The sequence below is a fragment of the Sinocyclocheilus rhinocerous genome, unplaced genomic scaffold (assembly GCF_001515625.1).
Source record: "Sinocyclocheilus rhinocerous isolate Xijiao unplaced genomic scaffold, SAMN03320098_v1.1 scaffold62, whole genome shotgun sequence".
In the NCBI taxonomy this organism is placed as follows: Eukaryota; Metazoa; Chordata; class Actinopteri; order Cypriniformes; family Cyprinidae; genus Sinocyclocheilus; species Sinocyclocheilus rhinocerous.
Window position 1 is genome coordinate 1,909,518 of NW_015656585.1, and position 13,399 is coordinate 1,922,916.

General features: G+C 37.1%; 1 protein-coding gene across 2 annotated transcripts in view; it reads left to right on the plus strand.

Moving 5' to 3' along the window:
• LOC107720291 (multiple C2 and transmembrane domain-containing protein 1-like) overlaps nucleotides 1-13,399 on the plus strand; it is a 152,581-nt gene that overhangs the window by 96,600 nt on the left and 42,582 nt on the right. For both annotated transcript variants that reach the window (XM_016527971.1, XM_016527972.1), the window contains exons 11-15: nucleotides 4,009-4,111; nucleotides 5,040-5,142; nucleotides 5,991-6,092; nucleotides 6,422-6,496; nucleotides 8,888-9,007. In XM_016527971.1, the coding sequence (XP_016383457.1) occupies nucleotides 4,009-4,111; nucleotides 5,040-5,142; nucleotides 5,991-6,092; nucleotides 6,422-6,496; nucleotides 8,888-9,007 (503 nt within the window). The remainder of the gene's footprint in view (nucleotides 1-4,008; nucleotides 4,112-5,039; nucleotides 5,143-5,990; nucleotides 6,093-6,421; nucleotides 6,497-8,887; nucleotides 9,008-13,399) is intronic.

A 13,399-nucleotide genomic window follows, 5' to 3' on the forward strand; every position in this document is an offset into this window, starting at 1 on the left:
TCTAAAATTTGGGGTAAGTAATTTTTTTTTAAAGAAAAAAATTATAATAATTCTGGTCTTTTAAACTTTCTATTCATCAAAGCATGGGCGTCGCTAGGCCATTTTTATATCTCTATATACAATATATATATATATATATATATATATATATATATATATATACATACCCTCATTGGGGGCTGAGCCCCCCTAAAATGAAAATCCTAGAATTGCCCCTGCATCAAAGAATCATGAAACATTTCCACAGAAATAAGTAGTGCAACTGTTCATCAACAATAATAACAATGATAATAATAATAAGAAATGTTTATTAAGCATCACATCAGTAAGTATATTACACTGATTTCTGAAGAATCATGTGGCGCTGAAAAATGGAGTAATGGCTGATGACAATTCAGCTTTGCCATCACAGGAATAAAATCCATTTTAAAATAGATTAAAATAGATATTTATTCATTTTAAACTGTTTTAAACGGTTATTTTAATAATAACTGTAATAATATTTAATGTTGTTTACTGTATTTTCAGTCAAATACATGCAGCCTTGGTGAGCATAAGAGACTACGTAAAAAAAAAAAACGTACCCCAAATTTTAAATGGTAGTGTAATTCACCCCAAAATAAAATGAAATAATTTATGCATCCTCATGTCGCTACAAACCCACATGAGTTTGTTTCTTGCATTAAACACTAAGGAGCTACAGTATCTAAAAAACTATCTTTCCAGTGTTTGCCACATTTTCATTTTATAGAATAAAAACAGCTTGAACATTCTACTAAGTATTTTCATTTGTGTTAGACACAAAAAAGAAAGTCACTCCAGTTTGGAAAGACATTGTAATTGAATGATGACAGAATGTTCATTTTAAGTGAATTATTTCTTTAAAGATGAAGAATGTAATTTTTGCACCACTAATGACATCAAACAGAATCGCAAATATAATGGTTCATCTCAAATACTTCAAATCATCTACCACTGGTCAGACAAACTGATAGCATCATTGTCGTGGGTTTGGGACTATTAAAAGTATTGAACACTGAAAAATATTTGTTTTGCTTTAAAGATTTTGCAGGCACCGCCAGTCCTGATTTGACCACTTGTGTGGGAAACAAAGCTGAGAATTGCAGCACAAGAATATTAATCAAGGCTGCACAATCGGTTGCAGACAAGGTGTGAGGCGGCAGAAATAAACAGGAGCGACAAAGAGCGAAAAGACAGAGGGAGAGAGTGAGAGACAGAGAGAATTAGAGGCAGAGACGTAGAGGTCATTAGCACCGTCACTCTTAAGGTGGAGCATCTCGTGAGGTTCCTCTCCGCTAAGCGCTTTGCGTTTGCCATCTCTCTAATCGCCTAATCGACGCCTTTAATTAAGACATGCTCAATGGCAGACCACCCCCTCCCCTCTCACACCCTTCAGCCTCCCCCTTCCCGCTCGCTGCACAGTTCTGCAATCGCCCCTTTACTCGCTCCTCTCCGGGGGTCCGGCCCACTACGTTGACCTCGTAGCTCGGTCTGGCGTTCCCAGGGGAACCGTGGCCTCCTCATGAGCTCTGATTTCACACTCCTCTCCCGCCACAAAGCACCGGCGCACAAAGCTTTTCTAAGAGCCCCGGCTCGCTCACGGACTCGCCGTCTCAATCGGCCCTGGCACCGAGGTGTCAGCCAACAAGGTTACGGGCCACGGAACAGTGCCTCCTCTAATAGAGAGCTCACTGGAGACAGGGAGAGTCCAGGAAAAGTGGAAGGCAAGGAGAGTGAACATAAAAGATAATGTGGCCGAGAGAAAAAGAAAAAGAGAGGGAAATCTTAGTTCTATTTCTTGCATCACCGAATGTGGGTTTTTTTGTCCCACCCCTCCTTTCTGTCTGTTTTTCATTGTAATTAATTGAGGCTTTTATCTGGAGTGCCTCCACTCCAGGCCAGCAGGATAAATGGTGACAGTGTGTAAAACCAACAGTATTTAGGGACAGGAGACTGCTTTCCTTCTGAATAGAGCCACTCAATACTTCACATAGATCGCTTTGGATGCAGGCATTACTCTGGCAGTCGGCAATTTCATTAACAATCAGTTTTCAAACAACAGTAGGAACTGTTCTGCCCTTGCTGCCATTAGTGTGTTTGTATATGATAATCCTATGGGCGGTTAAATGCTCCTCTCATCATGCAGGTACTTCTGCTTAACACCGTTCCTGCATTTCATTTAAAACGCCTTCCAGACCTGAAAAATGTAATTACCGTTTTGTACGTCAGCGCGCCGCACACTCATCAAATTGCAGCCGGAATGAGGTTGAACTCATCTCGCTGGTCTGTGAGGATTTGCCTAGAATTAACCCACAGATAGCGTCTGCTCGGCCACACCTGGGGAGTCAAAGTTACATTCAGTGTGAAGCGTGTAATTTGCTCAGACAGCTGCCTCACGAACATGTAGTAGTTTGTCGCCGAGGATGACCGCGTATCACCGCGAGGATATTGAATAGGATGGTTCACTTTCCTGCGCCCTTCAATATACATTCATTTAAGCAGATGCAAATTATTTTTGAATGATGAAAATACTCACAATTACAGGAAGTCACGGCAATTTAAATGTTTGTGTGAATATATTGTAAATGAGTGACTGAAATTAGGAAGATGATTTAATTCATTTTTTTAAATACATTTTTTACAAACACTTTTTTTAACAAAATAAATAAACATTTGAATCCATAATTTTATCTCCTAACTGAATTTCTGTAGCTTGTTTTGCTGATTTTATTTTTACTACACCATGAAAATTTAAAGAAATTATACAATATACTGTACTGTTACTTACTGTTATATAACTTTTTTGTGTAAAATTAATTTAGTCAACTTATTTTATTATATCAGACACATGATAGTGTAATCACTGCATTTAAATAATAAAAAAGTGAATTAAAAATATATGCAGTTTGATCAATATACCCCTCAAATTGATATGCTTGGTGACAGCAAGGACCTTCCATTGATCACTGTGACATTTATTTTGCTTGTCAACTAAATGTCTTTGCTTCTTTTATTCACATGCAGGAAAGTGAATTATTTTATACTGCATTTTAACTTTGCAGCACGTTATAAAATTACCATTATGGATGTTATTTTTTGCCCCAGCTTTTAGAAATGATGCTCTGCAACAAACAACAAAAGTGCTCCCAATTGTTTTGTTTAGAGATTTGTTTAATGATTAAAAAAGTTTAGATCAAAGCTGATATGAAGAGTTTGTTGTTTAAGTTTTCATTGAGAACAATATTCCTTTAAATTATGAACATTTATTTACATGTGTATATAATTAGCTGATTTCAAAGCATGTAGGACAGTGGATTATATAAATGTCTCTAGAGTCAACTTCTTATAATAACATATTTTGTACATGACATAATATTCCATTGAACTTTAAAAAATATATTGATAAAAAGGATTATTAAAAAGTGTCTCACTTCAAGACATTTTAATTTATCAATATGAATGCCCTGTCAGCAACAGGAAACAGCCTCATGATAATATCTACAATGATCTCCATATATTTTACCCTGGAAAGTTTTCTACAAATTTCCCACATTCAGTCCATATGTATTTAATTCGTCATTCCTTTCTGTCCTCCGTCTGCGACCAGCTATGTGTGTGTGTGTGTTCACACTAGACGGGGATAGAGATGTCCTCATGGTGCTCTAGGGCAGAGCAAAGGCTGAAATGCTTATCTACCTGTGTGCAAACCACTGTATCGGTGTAACAACAGGAAACGATTCCACATGGGGGCAAAATGAATATATCAAATCAGCTCCACAGTGATAAGTTGCTGCTGAAGCTTTAGTTTGAGTAAAGACAGCAGTGTGGTTTGATCCAGCCCTTCAGGCTCTCTGTCCCATCACCTTTATCAGGTAGTTTCCCCCCCCCCAGCGCACCACCCAGTGGATTACACCACAGTAAATACAACGAAACTGATAAAGTTAATGTGTGTGTGTGTGTGTGTGTGTATGTGTGTGTCCCTCACAGGCAAGAGTGACCCCTTCTGTGTAGTGGAGCTCAGCAACGATCGGTTACAGACACACACCGTGTACAAAAACCTCAACCCAGAGTGGAACAAAGTCTTCACGTTGTAAGTGTCAAAAGCATGTATATGCATGTGCGAGAGAGCGCTTGCATTTGCATATAATCACATATTTTTAGTCGGAACAATTTATGATATATTTTCAAGTCTGCTGCAATACTGATAAACAAAATACTGATAGAAATTTTTTTTTTATAAAATTAAAATATTTGAAGTATGCATAAAATATAATTTCAATTAATTTAGCTAGTTTATAATGTGTGTGTGTGTGTATATATATATACTTATATATTTAATAGTAAACTAAATAAAAAGAAAAAATGAAAATTGGGTGGAAAACTTGGAGAAATATTTTTTTACCCATTATATTGAAGAAGCTTAGTTATTAATACTGTACTTAAGAGCTATGTGGTTTACAGAGATACATCTGAGAGTCGAGGATTACAGGATAATGTAGTCAGGATTATTTAATTAAGCTTTGTATTGGTAGTTGAAAATGTGACACATAAGTAAACTTTTTCTTTAAGAAGAAAATGAACTTTTGTTCGAGATTACACTCCCTCTGCAAGTACAGCCATTGTGCCGTTTGATAATGTGCCATACATAATTTCTTATATTAGTTCAAAATCAAGAGGTTGTTCCATTGATGTTTTTTTTTTTCATAATATTTCAATCTTCACGGCTGGAAATTCATTTGCGAATTCCCATGGAAAGCTGGGTAATCTAGCCTCTCCTTGGAGCGCTCATCTCTTAAAGAATAACCTCATTTTCTTTCATTAGACTTCTCCTCTTTAGCCTACTTTTCAAAGATAGCATTTCAAATGGAGAATTGCAGCATCTTTTTTTAACCCCAGCACAATGGAGATTGTCACCAAGGATTTAGATGAATCACATTTTTTGTCATGACTTAAAAGATCTTTTCAGTGTTTAATATTAGTCAATGACTTCTTCCTCTACCCCTTTTTTCTTCAACTAGCAATGTGAAAGACATTCACTCAGTCTTAGAGGTGACTGTCTATGACGAAGACAGAGACCGAAGTGCCGACTTCTTGGGCAAAGTGGCTATTCCGTTGTTAAATGTAAGTTTTGAGCTTGCAGACTTTTTCTTACAACAGTGAATCAGTATCAGATTGGACAAATGCACGAAAAAGTTTTTCTTTTAATTTTTATTAAAAAAATTGGCATCCCAGCAGGCACCGGACGTCTATGTAACGTCAGGCTGACGTTGGACATGACGCCAGACAGACGTTGCATTTTGGTTGAAAATGAAAATCGGGTTGACATCAATATTTGATGTCAATTTGACATTGACTTGACATTGGATTTTGGTTACACAACCTGAAAACAACAAAATATCAACGTCAGCTGACGTCGGTGTTGGACATCAATTTAACATTGACATTAGAAGTTGAATTTACATTGAATTTTGGTCACCCGACATCGCAACCAATATCTAACCAAATATCAACATCTTATGACGTTGTGTGCCTGCTAGGATGTGTCTAACCTTTTATTGATTTTAGAAATCATAGAGTAAGATGTCAAAGTGTGAAAAACACACACACAAAAAAGTTAAAAAAAAAATGGGAGAAAAATCAACAAAGCATGTGTCTAACCTTCATTGATTTTAGTAATCATAGAGTAAGATGTGAAAGTGAGAAAAACACTGGGGGAAAAAGCTACTAACAAAAACAAAGAAGAAAAGAAAAGATACGGGGGGACGCAATGTGCGCTCCCAGGCTGATTCCCCAGGATAGTTAATTTGCGGCTGACAGTGGTTGGGCCGTAATGAACAGGTACTTGTCAGAGCCGCCACAGTTGTTTTGGGCTCTCTGTCAGATGCAGCAGCTGGGGTTCAAAGGTCACATGGAGAGTGTATTCAGCTGGGTATTGCCAGACAGACGGCTGTCATGTCCTTCTCCCGCAGATCCAAAATGGAGAACGCAAAGCTTACGCCTTGAAAAGCAAGGAACTGACAGGGCCAACCAAAGGGGTCATCTTTCTCGAAATAGACGTGATTTATAACATTGTAAGTCCCACTCTCTTTTTCTCGCTTGCTTTTTTCTAGCGTTTTTCACTTCTTTATCTGCTTGTTCTCTTCAGCCTCTCCCGGGCTGTCTGTCTCTCTTTTAATTACTGAAGACTCCCCTTTCCTCAGCCTTTTATTTGTGCGTATGTGTACCGCTGTGTGTGTCCGTCCGCCATTTTAGGCGGGAGTGTGAGAGAGCGTCACATGGCCGTGTGGTGTGGAGTGTGTGAAATGGAGGGATGTCTTGATATATTAGATCGTTAATGACGCATCTTGATCTCGACGGTGGATTATTGCATTCAATTACGCATGAAGTTTATATGTTGCAGGTAAAAGCCGGCATGAGAACTTTGATTCCCATCGAACAGAAATACATCGAAGATGAGCCACGAGTGTCCAAACAGGTAACGAGAGCACTTTAATCGCACCTTTGTTGAAGACATTAATAAAATCCCACCCAACACAAGTTGTAGACAGCAGCATCTTTCTCCTCGTCTTCCCCCTCTCTCTCTCTCTCTCTCTCTCTCTCTCTCGCTCCTTCTCCTCGTCTCTTCCTTCTCTTCTGGAGGTGCTGAATAGAAATGTCAAGCTGTCAACGCTGGGGGTGCATAAGTAGATTGGCCATCCTTTAGTTTGGACCTCAGTGGTTCTTCTGCTGTGCTTCTTTTTGTCACCCTGTTCAATGTCTCCCCCTATCCCTGACAAAGAGCTGAATTGTAGGGGTTGTCCCAAATCAGACCTGTCACTGAGACACTGCTTGGGACAAACACACACACACACACACACTGAGTGCAAGCTAGAAAGTGCTCACTCTGCACTTTTCGGTGTGAATTTGCCCCCCACCTAAACTGTTTGTGAGTGAGACACAAACCGAACGGCGAGGGCAACATATCAAATTTATCTCCACAAGATTTGCTTTTACTTCTTGATACTGTCTCCTCAACAGTTGAAGCTCATTTCGTCGAATACATATTTTATTTTTTAGTAGTTTGGTATCGCATTTCACCTCGAATGTACTTTGATTAGTCCCAAATGACAAACACAAATGGCCTACTTTAAAGGGATAGCCCGAATCCTACACTTCGCCACAGTAAATGTGGATATTTACTATGATCAAAGCTGTAGCGTTTTCAAGCCATTATGCGACCAGGAGCTTTTGATCTTCCCGTGAACATAGGAAGAAGCGGTCATTTGCAGTTCACCCGCACTCAGAAACATGAATAAGACCATTTTATTAAAGAGGAATAAAAAAAAAAATTCCTTCATACTCCTACAAATACAAAGATAGATATGGTTTGGTTTTCTCTAATTTGTGATTTGTTTCATTATTTTGGTCTAGTAACGTGTTTTGGTGTTATTCCCTAACAACATCACTAAAAAGTAGTTTCCCCATTATTTCTAAATGTTGATCTTCAATTGTTCTAGCGCTGTTAGACCTAAGATTTTTCCACATCAAATTATGATAATTTAAAATTTATGTTATATACACTACTGTTGAAAAGTTTGGGGCCTGTAAGATTATTTAAAAAAAATTTTTTTTTAGTTTTTGTATGCTCGCCAAAGCTGCATTTATTTAATCAAAAACACAGTAAAGATTTTTCTTTTGTAATAAAATATTACAATTTAAAATAACTGCTTTCTATTTTACTAAAATTTTAAATGTAATTTATTGCTTTGCTGGCAAAGCTGAATTTTCAGCAGCCCTTACTCCATTCCTCAGCATCACATGATCTGTCAGAAATCATTCTAATATGCTGATTTGGTGCTCAAGAATTGTTTTTTATTATGATCAATGTTGAAACTAGCTACTTAATGAAAAATCACATAAAGTGTGATTCTTTTTGTTTCATTCCTTGATGAATGTAAAGTCAAAAGAACAGCATTTAATTGAAATGAAAATCTTTTGTAACATTGTAAATGTCTATGCTGTCATTTTTTGGTGTTATTCCCTAACAACATCACTAAAAAGTAGTTCCCCTTCAGGAACTCGAGCTGCGTCGAGATCGCTTTGGGAACGCCCTTGCGTGACCGCGTTCTGAAGCACGTGTCAAATCCGTCCAATGCTAAAAAGTAGTTTCCCCATTATTTCTAAATGTTGATCTTCAATTGTTCTAGCGCTGTTAGACCTAAGATTTTTCCACATCAAATTATGATAATTTAAAATTTATGTTATATACACTACTGTTGAAAAGTTTGGGGCCTGTAAGATTATTTAAAAAAAATTTTTTTTTAGTTTTTGTATGCTCGCCAAAGCTGCATTTATTTAATCAAAAACACAGTAAAGATTTTTCTTTTGTAATAAAATATTACAATTTAAAATAACTGCTTTCTATTTTACTAAAATTTTAAATGTAATTTATTGCTTTGCTGGCAAAGCTGAATTTTCAGCAGCCCTTACTCCATTCCTCAGCATCACATGATCTGTCAGAAATCATTCTAATATGCTGATTTGGTGCTCAAGAATTGTTTTTTATTATGATCAATGTTGAAACTAGCTACTTAATGAAAAATCACATAAAGTGTGATTCTTTTTGTTTCATTCCTTGATGAATGTAAAGTCAAAAGAACAGCATTTAATTGAAATGAAAATCTTTTGTAACATTGTAAATGTCTATGCTGTCATTATTGACAAACACAAGTATTACCTTTTGCTGAATGATAGTATTAATTTCTTTAAAAAATATTTTGAATGGTAGTGTATGTAGTTTAAAAAATGGAATTTAGTTTTAGTATATTTGTTTTCTCATTGTGAATCAGTTTAATTGTGAAATGTTGTCTGTTGTTCTGTCTCTCAGCTGCTGCTGCATAACTTCAACAGAGTGAGGCGCTGTATAATGTTCCTGGTCAATGCTGGCTGCTATATCAACAGCTGCTTTGAGTGGGAGTCTCCTCAGAGGAGCATCTGTGCCTTTCTGGTAAGGACCAGTATGAATTCAACCACACCAGCAGTCGCATACAGCGGCTCCAGAATGTACCTGGACACATTTGTGTTTGGCAACAACTGAATTTCATTATATCAGATTTTAAAATATAAGTAAATATCTGGATATTTTCTGGTTGTCAAATGGATCTGACTTTATATTAAGTGGCCTTAACTACTATGTACCTACATTCAAATTAAGCATTGTAAGATACAATGCACTTATTGTGTACATACATGTTTTACATTGTACTTAAATTGTTTACAAATACCTGCATGTAATTACATCTGTAATTAATTTCTGTAATTACATTTATTACACTGTTGACCCATCCTTACACCTTAACCCACCCTTAAACCTACCCATACCACCAAACCTGTCCCTAACCTTACCCATATCCCACTACAATAGCAGCAGAAGTGTTTTGGGTAACACTTTATTTATGGTGTCCTTGTTAAACATGTTACATGTTTTTACTATTATAATAACAATGAATTATGCATAGTTACATGCAAGTAACCCTAAGCCAAATCCTAATCCTAAGTATATAGTAAGTACATGTAGTTAATTAATATTACTCAGTACTTAAATGTATAATTACACTGTAACAAGGGACAACTTAAAATAAAGTCTAACCGTGTTTTGCAATACAATAGGAACACAATAAGTACATTGTACTTATTTTTTGATGTAAGTACATAGTAGTTAAGGCCACTTAATATAAAGTGGGACTGTCAAATGTTAGTGGATCATGTTCAGAGTTAATGTGATGAACTACACCTGTGGTTACTCTGGAACGCATTTATGAACTTAGGAGAACTTTATACATTCACTAAAATGACCTTGGGATAAATTGATTGCAAAAATGCCTCATAAAAGTGACGTTAACTCTGAGAATAGTACTCTGGTATTTTGTTATCAATAGCAGATTTGAATCGGCAAAGAAATTCTGTTTCTTTTCTCAGAGTTAGCATCATTTTTCTAAGCCATTTTTTGCAACCAATACATCCCAAGGTCATTTTAGTGAATGAAGTAAGTTCTCCTCGGATCACACATGAGTAACCATAAATGTAGTTCATCATATTAACTCTGAACATGATCCACTAACCAGAAAGTATCCACATAATGTACATTTATCATTACTTTTAACAGTATGTCCACTGTTTTATCATTCAATACCTAACGAACATTTTTTTATTTGAAATGTTTTGCTTCAAAAGTGCATTTCTTTATATTTTCTTAAAAATAATTGGCACTTGATTTGGTATTTTATTTCTACTTAAGTGATTTTCAAACATTTTAAGTGTGTTTAAAGTGCCCAAATACTTTCTGGGGCTATTTCACGTACACACTGGACTTTATAAAATATAGTGACAAGTTCTGTGGTGATCCATTAGGTCCTGTGTGCACACATTTCCCATCTCTCCGTCTGTTGTGTTAAAAATGTCCAGAATTTTGCCCATTTGTCTTTGACATCCTCCAGCAATTCTCTCAGATCTCAGGCACCTCGGGTGAAATCGTCTGAATTCACGACAGTCTCTTTCATAGCGTGGTGCACCTTCCGATTTTAATTGGACAGTTGAACCTTCATGAAAAGGACACCCTTTGTGAGTGGGCCGTGTGACTAAATGCTAGCACAGGACAAGCTGGCTAATCTTTGCCTGTGATGCTGCATAATTTGCTGTAAGGCCTGTCTGTTTCGGGACTCGCGTGTCTTTAAGTGTCGCAGGGTAGGCCATTAACATTTGCTGCTTGACACATTTTAATTTCAGTACACTTCCGAAAGCAAAAGCCGAGGGCACACGCATGAGCGGAGGGACAGCTGTATCGATCAGCTAACATTTTAGTTGGACATTTTTTTGGTTGGTTGTCGGGGGAAAAAACATCAATGAAAATGTCAGAGGAAGAAATGTCAAGAGGTTGGAGGAGAATAAAACAAAAACAATCACATTGCATTTGTCCTTAATGTTCAGATGCTTTGTTTATTCAGTCACATTCAGTTCAGTACGTCTGACCTGAACTTCCAAAGTTATAAAAATAGCTTTAAAAAGAAGAAAAATTGTGTTTTTTTTGTTACTTCTTTTTTGTATTTTCTTCACAGTTGTCCCATTAGCTGGTAATGTTATTCTTTGCAGTCTAAATCTCCCTCCTTAAGAGCTCTCTTAATCATCACACTGATTTCTTTCTTTATCACCAGCCATCTGGTTCAGGTGAGCCTTCACCGCTGCGCTGAGACACACATCTGTGCCGTTCTGTCAGCCGCTGACAGTTGTAAGCTAAAAGAATACAATAGTCAGACACCGGCGTAGGTGATTTCGCATTCAAGAGTTGCAGAACCTCCGGTGCTTGCCGCACAAAGGTTAGCCAAAGCAAAGGGGCTGCTCGCGATGCGCAGATAAAACCAGCTGTGAGCGGTGGCGGTGGCAAGCCTTCTGATTTGCTATTCTGGTATTTTTAGGGCTGTGCCTTTTTGACATTTTAGAGTTCTTGTTTTTAGCTTAGGTTTTGAGGTTGCATTGGTGTTTTTGTTTATGTTGTTGGGATTTTGTTGCAGAAAGTCTTCCAAAGATTTTGTTTGTTTGTTTGTTTGCTGGTGCTCCAAATACTCTTCTCCTTTTCTTAAAGGTGAAGCGTGTAAGTAAAACATTGTGCTGGATCTCAGTTTAATATGCAAAGTAGGCCATTTTTATGTTGAAAACTTTTAGGCAGCCATACCTGCTTGACACAACCATGCAATGGCAATAGTTAGGGGGTGGGACTAACAAACAGTGGGACTGTTTGACGACCAATAACTGACAGCCATCCTTGGCCAATGCATTTCTTATTATTAATGTTGAAAACATTTGTGCTGTTTAATATTTTTTTGTGGAAACCAGGTTTCTCTTTTTAAAGATTCTTTGATGTATATAAAGTTCAAAAGAACTATAAACGTCTTTACTGTTATTTGCAATCAATCTTATGTGTCCTTGCTGAATGAAATTATTAATTTATTTAAAAAAGGCATTAGTTTGGGGGTCAGACTACCTATTTGACAAGCAGTGGCAGATTTTTATTATTATTATTATTTTTGAATGATCAATGTGGAAACCAGTTGTGCTGCTTAATATTTTTGTGGAAATGATTATTTTTTCAGGATATGTTGTGGCAGATTTTTATTATTATTATTTTTTTAATGATCAATGTGGAAACCAGTTGTGCTGCTTAATATTTTTGTGGAAATGATTATTTTTTCAGGATATGTTGATAAATAGAAAATTCAAAAGAACATAGTTTATTTGAAATATTTTGTAACAATATAAATATCTTTACTGTCACCTTTGATCAATTGAATGTCTCTTTGCAGAATGAAAATATTAACTGATGTTGGACAACCAATGGGCAACAGCCATCTCTGCAAATTTCTTTACTGCAAAAATCTTTACATGTGTGTTAACTTTTGTAAGCCGTACATTCATGATCGCACACGGCCGGCCAGTCAAGACGACACAGCTCATGGCATATTCACAATGGACAAAGCTCGGAGAGTATGTGTGCGCTCATTCAAGTGCGCGTGGGTGTCCGTGTGAGTGTTTGTGCGCGTCTGCCTCCCCTCTCCACGAACACCTGTAAGCTGAGCGCTTGCGCTGGGTGAATATGGGCCATTGTTCTGGCTGGCAGAGTGGTGCTCATAAAGACCACTCTGTGCCAGCCCTCCCCGCGCGCCACTCTACCCCTCCAGCTCCTTATTGCTCCCGCACCGACTCTTCCTCCAAACAAATTTGCCGTAACTCTACCTGCAATTTGGCCTTGGATTGGGAGCAAATAGAGCAGGTATTGTGTGTCGTGGGAAATAAGAGTGGTGTGTGTGTGTAGAGGGTAAGGAGAGGGAGATATATCGGAAGGGGAGAGGTAAGGAAATGATACCCGGCTTCTTTATGTGGGGTAAAGTAGGACTCTTATCAGTGGGAGCACCCAGACAACAGAGCTACTACTACAGGAAACTGGAGCAGCCTTCACCTGCTTTGCATTTAGATAAAATACACCCGCCCAAAAAAAAAGAGACAGGAAAAGAGAAACAAATGCTTCGGTGTGTGTCTTCACGATTACAACCCGCGGTGTGCTACAAGGTGGCACCTTTCTGCTCCATGTCACCTGTCAGCCAATGGCTCCGAGAATGTTTTATTTATTTATTTATTTTATAGGACAAATTAGGAAAAATTGTATATATTGAATTCAGCTTAATCTGTTAATATAACACCCGAAATTAATTTAAACTCAGTAAAACTCAAAAATATAACTTCAACTCAGTAAACTCAATAAAAATATAACCTTTATATTAATAAAATTAAAAAAAAAAAGTTTATATTTTTAAATATAAAAATAAAAAACATAAAATAATAAAATAAA